We start from the raw sequence: 12,195 nt of genomic DNA on the forward strand, positions 1-12,195 counted from the left end.
GGCGCTCCCCTGTGCCCGCGCCCGTTAACCCGTCGCCCGCATGCCCGCTAGGCCTCCCCAGGCCAATGACAGCGAGGGCCCACCCCAGAACAGTTAAAAAAATAAAATAAAATAAATGAATAATAAAAATAATTAATTAATGAATGAATGAATTAATTTTGATTAATTAAACTAAAGAATTAATTAAGTTAATTAATTATAATTAGATTAACCTAATCACTAATTAACCTAATTAACTATTAGTTAATTAAACATAGTATGACGAACGGGACCCACCTGTCAGGTTGACCAGGTCAACTGCTGACGTCATGATAATGTTGATTTAACACTATTCTGGATAATGTTGATTTAATTAATTAAATAAATCCTAAAAATGATTTAAATCTTTTAAAATTAATATAAAATAAATCGTAGCTCGGATGGAAAAACTTTGTACATGAAAGTTGCTCAGAACGACGAGACCAATCCGGATACGCAGCCCATTCGTCCTCCACGCCTCCCTAACATAGCAAACACGCAACTTTCCCCCTCCGGTTCATTTGTCCGAAAACGCGAAACACCGGGGATATTTTCCCGGATGTTTCCCCCCTTCACCGGTACCACCCCTTATTGCGTTAGGGCACCCCTAGCATCGCTACTTGTCATGTCATGCATTGCTATGCATCTATTTGCTCAATATTTATTGTTTCTTTCCCCCTCTTCTCTTGCTAAACACCGAGACCGACACCGCTGCTACCCAGTACGACTACGGTGTTGACGACCCCTCTCTCTTGCCAGAGCAACCAGGCAAGCCCCCCCTTGATCACCAGATATCGCCTATTCTTCTCTATACTGCTTGCATTAGAGTAGTGTAGCATGTTACTGCTTTCAGTTAATCCTATATTGCTGCATAGCCTGTCCTTGCTACTACTGTTGTTACCTTTACCTGCTATCCTACTGCTTAGTATAGGATCCTAGTGTTCCATCAGTGGCCCTACACTCTTGTCCGCCTGCCATGCTATACTACTGAGCCGTGATCACTTTGAGAGGTGATCACGGGCATATGCTATATACTTTACACTGTTACATTACCTGTGGTACTGTTCGGAGTTGGGGGCTGAAGGGGCAGGTGGCTCCATCCCGGTAGAGGTGGGCATGGGTTCCTGACGGCCCCCGACTGTTACTTTGTGGCGAAGTGACAGGGCAGGTTGAGACCACCTAGGAGAGAGGTGGGCCTGGCCCTGGTCGGCGTTCGCGGTTACTTCAAAATAACACGCTTAACGAGATCTAGGTATTTGATCTGAGTCTGGCTATTGGCCTATACGCACTAACCAACTATGCGGGGACAGTTATGGGCACTCGACATCGTGATATCAGCCGAAGCCTTTGTGACGTCAGCGACTGAGCGGCGCGCGCCGGGTTGGACTGGAACGCCTGCTCTTGTATAAGGGAGGCTAGGTCTGCTCACCGGTCGCGTACGCAACGTGCAGGTGTGCAATGGGCGATGGGCCCAGACCCCTGCGCCATAGGATTTAGACCAGCGTGCTGACCTCTCTGTTGTGCCTAGGTAGGGCTGCGACGTGTTGATCTTCCGAGGCCGGGCATGACCCAGGAAAGTGTGTCCGGACAAAGCGGATCGAGCGTGTTGGGAAATGTGGTGCACCCCTGCAGGGAAGTTAATCTATTCGAATAGTCGTGATCTTCGGTAACAGGACGACTTGGAGTTGTACCTTGACCTTATGACAACTAGAACCGGATACTTAATAAAACACACCCTTCCAAGTGCCAGATACAACCGGTGATCGCTCTCTCACAAGGCGGCGAGGGGAGGATCATCGGTTAGGATTATGCTATGCAATGATACTTGGTGAACTTACCATCTACTCTCTTCTCCTGCTGCAAGATGGAGGTTACCAGAAGCGTAGTCTTTGAAAGGACTAGCTATACCCCTCTTATTCCGGCATTCTGCAGTTCAGTCCACATATGATACCCTTAATCCATTTGATACCAATGCATACATATGTAGTGTAGCTCCTTGCTTGCGAGTACTTTGGATGAGTACTCACGGTTGCTTTACTACCCCCTTTTCCCCCTTCCTATACCCGATTGCTGCGACCAGACGATGGAGCCCAGAAGCCAGACGCCACCGTCAATGACGACTACTACTACACTGGAGGTGCCTACTACTACGAGTAGCCTGCTGACGACGACCAGGAGTAGTTAGGAGGATCCCAGGCAGGAGGCCTGCGCCTCTTTCAATCTTTATCCCAGTTTGTGCTAGCCTTCTTAAGGCAAACTGTTTAACTTATGTCTGTACTCAGATATTGTTGCTTCCGCTGACTCGTCTATGATCGAGCTCTTGTATTCGAGCCCTCGAGGCCCCTGGCTTGTAATATGATGCTTGTATGACTTATTTTATTTTGTAGAGTTGTGTTGTGATATCTTCCCGTGAGTCCCTGATCTTGATCATACACGTTTGTGTGTATGATTAGTGTACGGTCAAACCGGGGGCGTCACAATGATGACGATGATTCCCCCTCCGGGAGGAAGTTCCCCCCACCGGAGGGTAAAAGTGCTCCTGCCCAAGTTCCGCCCCGAGGCGGCGGCGCTTCATCTCGAAATTCCTCCCCTTATTTTTTTTCTAGGTCAAAATGACTTATATACCAAAAGATGGGCATCGGAGGTGGGCCGAGGAGGCCACAACTCCGAGGGTGCGCCAGGGGGCCCTTGTGCGCCCAAGTGGGTTGTGCCCACCTGGTGGCCCCCCTTTGGTAGTTATTTGCTCCAATAATTCTTATATATTCCATAAAAATCCTCATGAAGTTTCAACTCATTTGGAGTTGTGCAGAATAGGTAGCCTAACGTAGCTTTTTCAGGTCCAGATTTCCAGCTGCCAGAATTCTCCCCCTTGGTTTGTACCTTGCATATTATGAGAGAAAAGGCATTAGAATTACTCCAAAAAACATTATTATCGATAAAAACGTCATAAATAATAGTAAGAAAACATGATGCAAAATGGACGTATCAACGACTTGGTGGGATCTAGATCCGTCTCGATCCAATCAATCTCCTCCTCAAAGTTCTGACAGAATTCTACACAAGGGAGAAAGAAAAGATTAGCTATGTCATCGCTTTCAAAGTCCATAGAGATTCAGTCAACCAAAGGGAAGTACATTCAAGCATGCCGTACATCTTCGCGAAACCTCCCAGATATTTTTCCAGCGCATCCCTCTTCTATGTGAGCTGGTCCACCTTGTCGTTTAGAGCAGTCTTCTCAGACTCAAAAGCACTCCCTCGATCTTCCATTTTCTTGGCCCACTCGGCCCGTTCTTTCTTAAGCTCTTCAACAACAGTCTTTAGAGATGCATTTTCTTCTTCTAGCTTTTCGACTGAAGCCAACTTTGCCTCAGCGGCTTCGGTCTTCTCCTTACCCACCTTCTGAGCTCCCGCGAATTCTTCGTCCTTCTTTTCCAAGGCATGCTTCATGGTGTCTAAAGAAATAACATTCCTAAGTTGCGCTTGAAGTCTATAGTTTTCATTACGCACATGTGTTCGAGTGAAACCACTCGGCTCAAAGGACAGAAAGAAAGAATAACAATGTGTTCAGTCAACATGATTTACCTCCCATGGTCTTCGCCTCCATCTGAGCACGCTCCAAGTTCCTTTTTCCCAGATCCAAGTCCAGTTGAAGTTGGATCTTGTCCATCTCCAAGGTGGCGTACTGGGTCCTGAGCTCGCAAGTTTTCTAAGATCAGCAAAGAAACAATTCAGTCGACGATGATAAAGAGTTTCAAATATTCCTCCACTTCCGAGTGGAGAAGAGCAAATCCAACTGCTACAAACAAACAATTCTAAGACCCCTGCCGAATCGAACATTTGACCGTGGTCTTGGGGACTACACCCAGTGGGTGCACTCAGCATGCCCCCACTGAACTCATCTCCATTCGGCTTCAGATTGACTGATCTGAGTGAAGAGCCATAAAAAATGTTCTAAGACCTCCGCCGAATCAGACATTCGACGGCGGTCTCGGGGACTACACCAAGTGGGGGCATGCTGAGTGCCCCCACTGGACCAATTTCCCACTCGGCGCGGCCTGACCGGCCTGAGTGGGGAGCTACAGAGAAAAATGTTCTAAGAGACCGAATCAGACATTCGATGGCGGTCTCGAGGAGTAAACCCAGTGGGTGCACTTAGCGTGCCCCCACTGGATCAATTTCCCACTCGGCACAGCCTGACCGGTCCGAGTGGAAGGACTACAGACTGAAAAAACACCCAGTGGGTGTACAGAGTCAAGATGAGCAAGAAAAAACCCAATCAGAAATCAACTTACAATCGCACTTACTCGGACATTCTCCTAAAGAGCTGCACTAGCATCATAAGCCATCTTGCTGGCTTCATACCCTTCCTTCAAACACTACATCACATCAAGTCAGCCTGAATCATAGCTTCCTAGCTAGCCCTAGTCTGGTCCTCAGGGACATGATGTAGAGTGAACACATTTGATGTAGGAGTTGGCGACGCAGCTGGAGGGATCAACACTTGAGGTTGTCTAGTCGGACCCGAAGCAGTAGCAGTCGACACTAAAGGCGAAGCAGTCGACAGAGGAGCAACGAAGATAGCACCAGCTTGAGATGAACCACCTTGCTCTTGAAGAACAACTTCAGGCAGCGCACGAGACGTTTGGCCCAACGGCACTCTCCTAGTGAAGCTTCGGGAGGCGGTCGAGGTTCTACCTTCTCCTCCCGTGCTCTTCTGAGGCTCGTCTTCGTCATCATATGCGAGGAGGATGACATTCGTTGGTGTTGCAGTCACCCGACAGCGAAAACTCAATCGACCATCAGGTCAAATAGTGAGACAGAGTGGAATATAAGTTGATCATACCTGGCCGAGAAGTGGTTGTGTCCATAGTATCCATTTCGGCATGTTCTTTGTCGATCTGCATGGGAGACGTCGCAGAAGTGGCAACTCTGGCATTCAAATTTCACTCGGTTAGTAAAGCAATGAAGGCCTACAACAATAAAGAAAGGAAAGATGCAAAGGACGGTCACGTTGAAGCATTGGGCATGACGAACTTAATCCTGGGTAAGGCCTTCTGAGGTTTCGGTGGAACGGTCATGGGTTGCTTTGCAGTCTTCTCAATCGGGTCAGGGGTTGCCATCTGAGTGCGCTTGGGGTTCCTGACACTCGACTCCGGGGCCTTACTCTGGCTAGCAATCGGGTCTTGGTTCACCTTGGTACGACGCTTGGTGCGGGGAGGTGACTCGACTTCCTTGCTGTCATCAGAGTCATCACTGCCATCCTCACTGTCGTTAGCGTACTCGATATTAGCACTCCCGCCCTCGCTCTCTAATCCTTCAATGGGTTGTTCTCCGTTTGGCACGGGCGAATACATCTTCGTGAATGCCTACAGAACACAAATATCAAAGTCAGTCGATTCTCAATACAGTTGCGTATTGGAAACAAAAGGTATGTCTCACCTCCCCTAGAAGATGCTCGGCATCGAAGGGCAGAATTCGTTTGGATCCACGCGGGTTGTCACGGGATCCAATGATGCTCCTGAGCCACTGTGCCATGGTCTCCTCCCTGACTTCCTCTAGATGGTTCCGAGCGGTGTCGTCTGCACTTGAATATAACCACATGGGGTGGTCGCATGCTTGTAGAAGCTGGATGCGTCGACTGAGGAACACCTCCAACAGATCCAAACCTGTCACCCCATACCGAATCAACTCAACTACAGCTTCTACCAAGATCCCCACCTCAGCTTTCTCCTCCTCGTCGACAGTCAGCGAGCGAGGAGAACTGAGTCTCACCAACGAGAAAGGAGGAAGGCCAGTCGACGAGCCATGAGTCGGAACGTCATTACAGTAAAACCAGGTCGACTGCCAACCCCTAACTGGCTCGGGAATGGTCATGGAAGGGAAGGCACTTCTACCTCTCATATGGACACGTAAGCCCCCACATAGCTGGATCACATGGGTCCTCGCATCACTCGGATTCGCTTTCTCAACCGACTGAGAGCTGCGTGTGAAGATGTGTTTGAACAACCCCAAGTGGGGCGACAACCCAAGAAATTTTCGCACATTGAGATGAAGGCAACAAGGTATGATATGGCATTCAGAGGGAGGTGGTGGAATTGCGCACCGAAGAAATTCAAGAAACCACAGAAAAACAGATGAGGGGGCAAGGAAAAACCTCTCTCCACATGAGGAGGAGGACCCGCTCTTCAGGGCACGGTGCGGGCTCGACCTCCCCCTCCGGCAGCCTCCAAGAACCAGGGGCCAGCAGGCCGTCGGCGGTGAGCCCCTCAAGGTCCTCCGCCGTGACCGTCGAGGGCAGCCAGTCGCCCTGGATCTAGCCCAGCGGCAGAGTGGGATGGGAGCTCGACGCCTTATTCCCTTGGCTGCCTTCTTGGCCCGCTCCAGCTTTGCCGTCTTGTCCTTCACCATCTCCGCGGTGGTCGTCGGAGCCAAGTGGGGCGGCCCGAAGTAGGGGAAAAGAGGAGAGCACAGTTGCACACCTCGGCCGCGTCATCCTTTATACCCGCACGCCCGAGTCACTGACCTATGGGCCAGCAGGATCCCACCCACAACCGGCGCCTGCTTGTTACGTGGCAATAAAGGGGGAGCGAAAATTGAGGAGTCTCTCCCCACTTGCCCCACTTACAACGCGACAGCCGGCCCGCACGCTTCTCCAAATTTTCAAATCCCACGAAATTTGGGATCTAGCAGAGCAACCGATCACATTAGAGATATCCACGTTCATTTGGGTCGGATCCAGTGCTCTACAACTCGAAGCTTATCTCACCTGGACACTTAACAAGCCAGAATCGATCAAGGCGATTGACAAAGGATTAACCAGCTTGTGTACTTACAGACCTCTAAAGAAATGTCTCTAAGGTGTGAAGTCTGGTCGAAATCAGCTTCAGTTCTTTCTCACTCGAACCTCGATCCATTTGGGGGCTAATGACGATGACATGTACCTAGGGTAGGGTCCTAGGCCTGACCTACATGACCTACCCAAGGACACTGCATATGAGAATCAAGATTTACATAGTTAGAAAGGAGGTGTCGACTGGAATGACTGCAGCATGCAAGTCACTCGACACAAGATCCACTTGGTTACTCCACCACTCAACCAGTCCTAATTCATTCGGAGTACCTGATTTCACTCGAGAACAAAAGACCTAGAGCCGCTCCAGGATGGCAACGGTCAGACGATCAGTGCGTTGATGTAAAGATTATTAAGTATAGGTGTTTCTAGTAACACTCGCACTTTTAATGCCTCATTGAACCCTTGCGCAATGGAGGTTGATGAGTGGCCAGCGAACTCTATATAAGCCACCCCTCCGCTCTTGCACAAGGGTTCGCATCCCCTGGAACTCAACACTCCATACAACAAAGCACCCGCAGCACCGACACGTAGGGTTGTTATCTCTTTCGAGAGGGGCCTGAACTCGTAAATCCAAGTGTACAACCTCACCGTAGCTAGGCTCTTCCCTCTCCTATGTACCCCTCACCTCTACTGTCAGATCCGTTCTCATGACAGGCCCATGCCCCGGTCCCCTGCCAGAGCGGCAGCCCTTAGCTGCCGAGGCACATGGCGGGCGGGTCCTCTTCCTCCTCCTCCCACTCCTCTGGTTCACCGACGCTCGTCAACGTCAACCCCGAGCTCGTCGAGCCCGTGGAGACGCTGCGGGGGCAGCGCACCCGCGTCGGTGCCCTCGTTATCAACGAGGGCAGCCGTGGGCCCTCTGCTCCCTCCTCCCGCCTCGTCAAGCCGAAGACGGAGTCGGGGCTCGTCGTCGTGAAGAAGGAGCACGAGGACATGGCCGCCGCCGACGAGGCCTCAAGTGGGCGCAGGAGGACTACGTCCGGCTGGAGATGGAGCGCAAGCGCCGTGCCTTCGAGGAGATCGCCACTCGGCGCCGCGGCCACGACGAGGACGTCGTCATCATCCTCGAGGACAACGATGACGAGGCACCGCTGCCAACCAAACCGGTCTGCCAAGATGACCCAGGGCAGGGATGTAGTAAGGACGGCGGCGGCGTGAAGGAGGAGGAGGCCGACGATGGCGGCGACTACAGCGCCTTCAGCAAGCTCTTCGGCGTGTAGGCGGCGCAGCATAGTAGTAGTTGTTGTTTTCATTTTGTTTTTAAATTATGTTTCCAATATGTAAAAACAATGGAACAATATGTAAACAAACAATGGAACGCCTAAATTCCGCCCAATTATGTGTCATGTTCGGCCGAATTTTGGTCGAGTATGGTTTAAAAAAAAACATCGTCTGAGGCGACCTTGGGGCGATGGCTGGAAAACGTACTGCCCCCACGCCGAATTTATCGCCGGTTTGCCCCCAGGCGGCACTATTTTAAGCCCCTGGGAGCCGAACGGCTGGAGATGCTCTTAGCATTGCTGCTCAATGCAAGTATGCTATGGATCTTCTCAGGACTGGCCTCAATTCCTTGCTTCATTACCAAGAAAAGCAAGAACTTTCCGCCATGGATTCCAAGGGCGCATTTCCCCAGGATGAGCTGCATGCCAAACCTTTGAAGATCGGAGGAGGTTTCTTGAAGATCTTCTGGCGAGGCTTTGGCGTGAATACTCTGGTCAGTGCGTTAGGAGTGTTTCCATGTTGGTTTGGAAATGGATCTCCAAAAGACTTCTTTGCACATGGGGAGCTATGTTTCATGGAGGTGGAACAGTTTTCTATCCAAGCTTGCTAGGTGTGAGCTGAGGTTTTTTGAAAGACCCGGTTTGGCCAGCTACATTGATGTAGGAGAAAGCAGCGGGAAGTACATGGAGGATCAAGTGATCATGGGCGAAAAAAGGAGAGAAAAAAACTGGAAAGAGAAACTAGAGCTCACTAGGAGCGATCGTGGGGATGTTATCTCACAGAATAGACCCTGAACGGGGGCTCTAGGAAGGCTGCACCGACGGTGCGCCACTGGACACAGTTGAGCATGATGGCACGGGCGACATCGTTCAGGCATGGCATCTTCCCCCTAAAGACGCAGGCATTTCTCTCCTTCCATATGTTCCAGGCAATCAAGATGAGCATTGATCTGAAGCCCTTTCGCACCCCCGCTGGCATGCGACGGATCATTTGCAGGCAGTGCTGCATGGTAGAGTGGAGTGGTGATTTGAAGGTGGCCATTTCCTCGTAGCCAGCTCTGACGGAGAAGTACGCCCAAATTTGGCGGGAGAATGAACACTCCCAGAAGAGATGAACCGCAGACTCCAGGTTTCGGAGGCAGAGACTGCAGAAATATCCATTTGGCCAACCTCGCCTTTGCAGCCGATCGTTGCACCAGATCCTGTTCATGAGCATGAGCCATGAGAACACCTTGGCAGTCCCCGGTGCCCAGCTTTTCCAGATCACCTTGTCGTCACTCATGCTCGGCCTGGACTGAAAGAGCATGCGGTACGCCACCCTTGCTGAGTAGCGATCACCGCCGCCCGCTATCCACTGAATCCGATGTGGGACGTGACTGCCAAGGATCAGTCCAGCTTGTTGAATTTGCCGCCAGAGTTGCAGATACTCGACGACAATAAGCGATGTGTTGCCATGATGAAGGTCTATGATCCATTGGTCATTGGCGAACGCAGCGGCCACTGTGCGGTTCTTGTGCCTGGAGTGGTTGTAGAGGCTCGGGAAGGCAGCAGCCAGAGGGGCCGCACCCAACCAGTGGCTTGTCCAGAAGCATGCCCGCTGGCCGTTCCTGACCAGGACATGCGTGGCCTTCTGGAATGCCGCGAGGTCCATCTTGTCACAGGGAAGAGGAAAGGCCGTCCATGGCCACTATGGGTGTTGCCATGCCAACCAGAGCCATCATAGCCGCAGCGTAGAGGCGAAGAGCTGTAGGTGGAGGATCCCGAGCCCTCCCTTCTCCGTCGGCGAGCAGACAGAGCTCCACGCCACCTTGCACTTGCCACCCGTCAGCTCTTCGTCCTGCGCCCACGGAAAGTGTCGCCTCGCTTTGTCGATCTCCTTCAAAACCTTCTTCGGCACCTTTAGCACAGAAAGGGCGTAGGTGGGTAGGGCGGAGAGCACTGCGCGCACCAGGACGCCTCGGCCGGCCAGCGACATCAACTTTCCCTTCCATCCTGCGAGGCATGATTTGATCCTGTCAATAAGGAACTGGAAGTGCACGATCCGCAATCGCTTAGGGGAGATAGGCAGCCCCAGGTAGGATGTGGGGAAGCTAGCTATGGGGCCGCCGAAGCCATGCAGCACTTCCACCAACGTCCGGGCATCGCAGTTCATCGGGATGACCGAGGACTTGGTCTGGTTGAGTTTGAGACCAGTGGCTTCTCCGAAGGCGTGCAACAGCTCCAGCAGGCAGTCCACCTCCTCCTTTATTGGGTTTGCGAAGATTACCGCGTCGTCAGCGTAAAGGCTGACCCTCATGCTTGCTCCCCGCCCTAGCGGCGGCGCGATCAAATTCTGTCTAGTGGCTGATTCTAGCAGTCGGTATAGGGGGTCGATTGCCAGGATGAACAACAGCGGTGATAGCGGGTCACCCTGCCATAGCCCACACGCGTGGATGAAGCTTGGCCCCTACATGCCATTGAGCAAGCACGAGGAGGACGAATATGATAGCAGCAAGGAGATCCAGTTCCTCCAGCGCTGCGAGAAGCCCATTTGCCACAGCAGTTCGATCAAATACGCCCAAGAGACGGAGTCGAAGGCTCGAGCGAAGTCCAATTTGAAAAGCAAAGCTTGCCTTTTCTCTCTGTGCAACATTCTGACGCAGCCCTGAACGTACTGAAAACTGTCATGTATGCACTTTCCTCTCTGAAATGTCGTTTGAGCCTGCGAGATCACTCCATCTAGGGCAGTCGAGAGCCTTAAAGTGAGCACCTTTGCGATCAGCTTCACGATGGAATGGATGAGGCTGATGGGCCTGTAATGGCCAATCTCCGAGGCCTCATTGCGCTTCGGTAGCAGAGCGATCAGAGCGGTGTTAATGTCGCTGAAGTTTCTTCATGCCATGTGGTAGAACTTCTGAAAAACAGCCATGATCTCGTCCTTGATGATATGCCAGCATGAGCGAAAGAATTGGCCGGTAAAACCATCAGGGCCTAGCGCCTTTTCTGCCGGCGATGCAATGATCGCAGCCCATACCTCGGCCATAGTGAATGGGTCGTCCAGCTCGGGCGCGGTCACCACCGGGACATGGAGCTGCTCCCAATTCAGGGTGTAGCTGCGCCTCTCTCCCTGGCCTAAGGAGGCGGAGAAGTGGTCATAGATGGACTGCTCTTTCGCCTTGTGATCTACAAGCACTCTGTTGTTGACGTTGCGTGCATGGATGAAGTTTTTCCGTCTGCGCGACCTCATCTTTGCGTGGAACAGCTTGGTGCTAGCATCCCCAGCTCAGAGCCAACTGATCCTTGAGGCCTGGCGTTTCCTAACCCTTTCAATGGCTGCCATACCGAGTACCTTCAGCTTCAGGTTTTTTTCGTAGGCTAAATTCAGTGTCTGATAATGATCTACTCTCTTGCGCTCTGTCAAGCTGAAAGATGACCTCATTGGCGATCTGCAGCTGCTGCTTGCTCTTGCCAAACATGCCTCTACTCCAAATCTTCAAATCATCTGCCACTCTCGCCATGCGCCTCTTGATCCTGACGAACGAATAGTCATGCTAAACTGGTCGATGCCACGCACGCAGCACAGTCTCATTGAAATGAGGGAATTTGGGCCAAAAGTTCTCGAATCTGAAGCGTGCCTACCTGAAAGGGGTAGTCGCCCTTGCAAGGATTAACGGGAGTGATCAGAGAAGGACGTCGAGGCTGCCATGAGGATGTAATCCTGGTGAAGCAGATCCCACCGATCGTTGCAGAAGAATTTGTCAATGCTGCATAGCGTGGGATCCTGCCTTTCATTGCTCCATGTGTATCTTCTATTCTTGCATTTCAGCTCCTTCATCCTGGCCCAGTGAAGAGCGCGCCTGAACTTACCCATCATTCTTCGGTTCAAGTTGTTGTTGTTTTTGTTGCTTGCTTGGTAGATCATGTTGAAATCCCCGTTGATCATCCAGGCCTCGCCAGCCGGCGGGGCAGCAGCCGCAAGGTCTCAGAGGAAGTCGTATTTTTAAGCATCGTCCATCGGCCCGTAAACAGTGGTAAGCCAAAACGGATCGCCCGTTCGAAAGGGTTCTACCCTGACAGTAATGGAGAAGCGGCCTAAGAAATGCAAAACTACGTTGACGACTAACT

General features: G+C 51.5%; 1 protein-coding gene across 1 annotated transcript; it reads right to left on the bottom strand.

Moving 5' to 3' along the window:
• Positions 1-8,863: 8,863 nt before the first annotated feature.
• Positions 8,864-9,742, bottom strand: LOC147960184 (uncharacterized). Its single transcript, XM_087533198.1, has one exon. It carries the CDS (start codon positions 9,740-9,742, stop codon positions 8,864-8,866), a length of 879 nt encoding a protein of 292 aa, XP_087389324.1.
• Positions 9,743-12,195: the final 2,453 nt, after the last annotated feature.

Source organism: Triticum urartu, chromosome 7A, assembly GCF_056163025.1.
Source record: "Triticum urartu cultivar PI428250 chromosome 7A, HENAU_Tu73, whole genome shotgun sequence".
Taxonomy (NCBI): domain Eukaryota; kingdom Viridiplantae; phylum Streptophyta; class Magnoliopsida; order Poales; family Poaceae; genus Triticum; species Triticum urartu.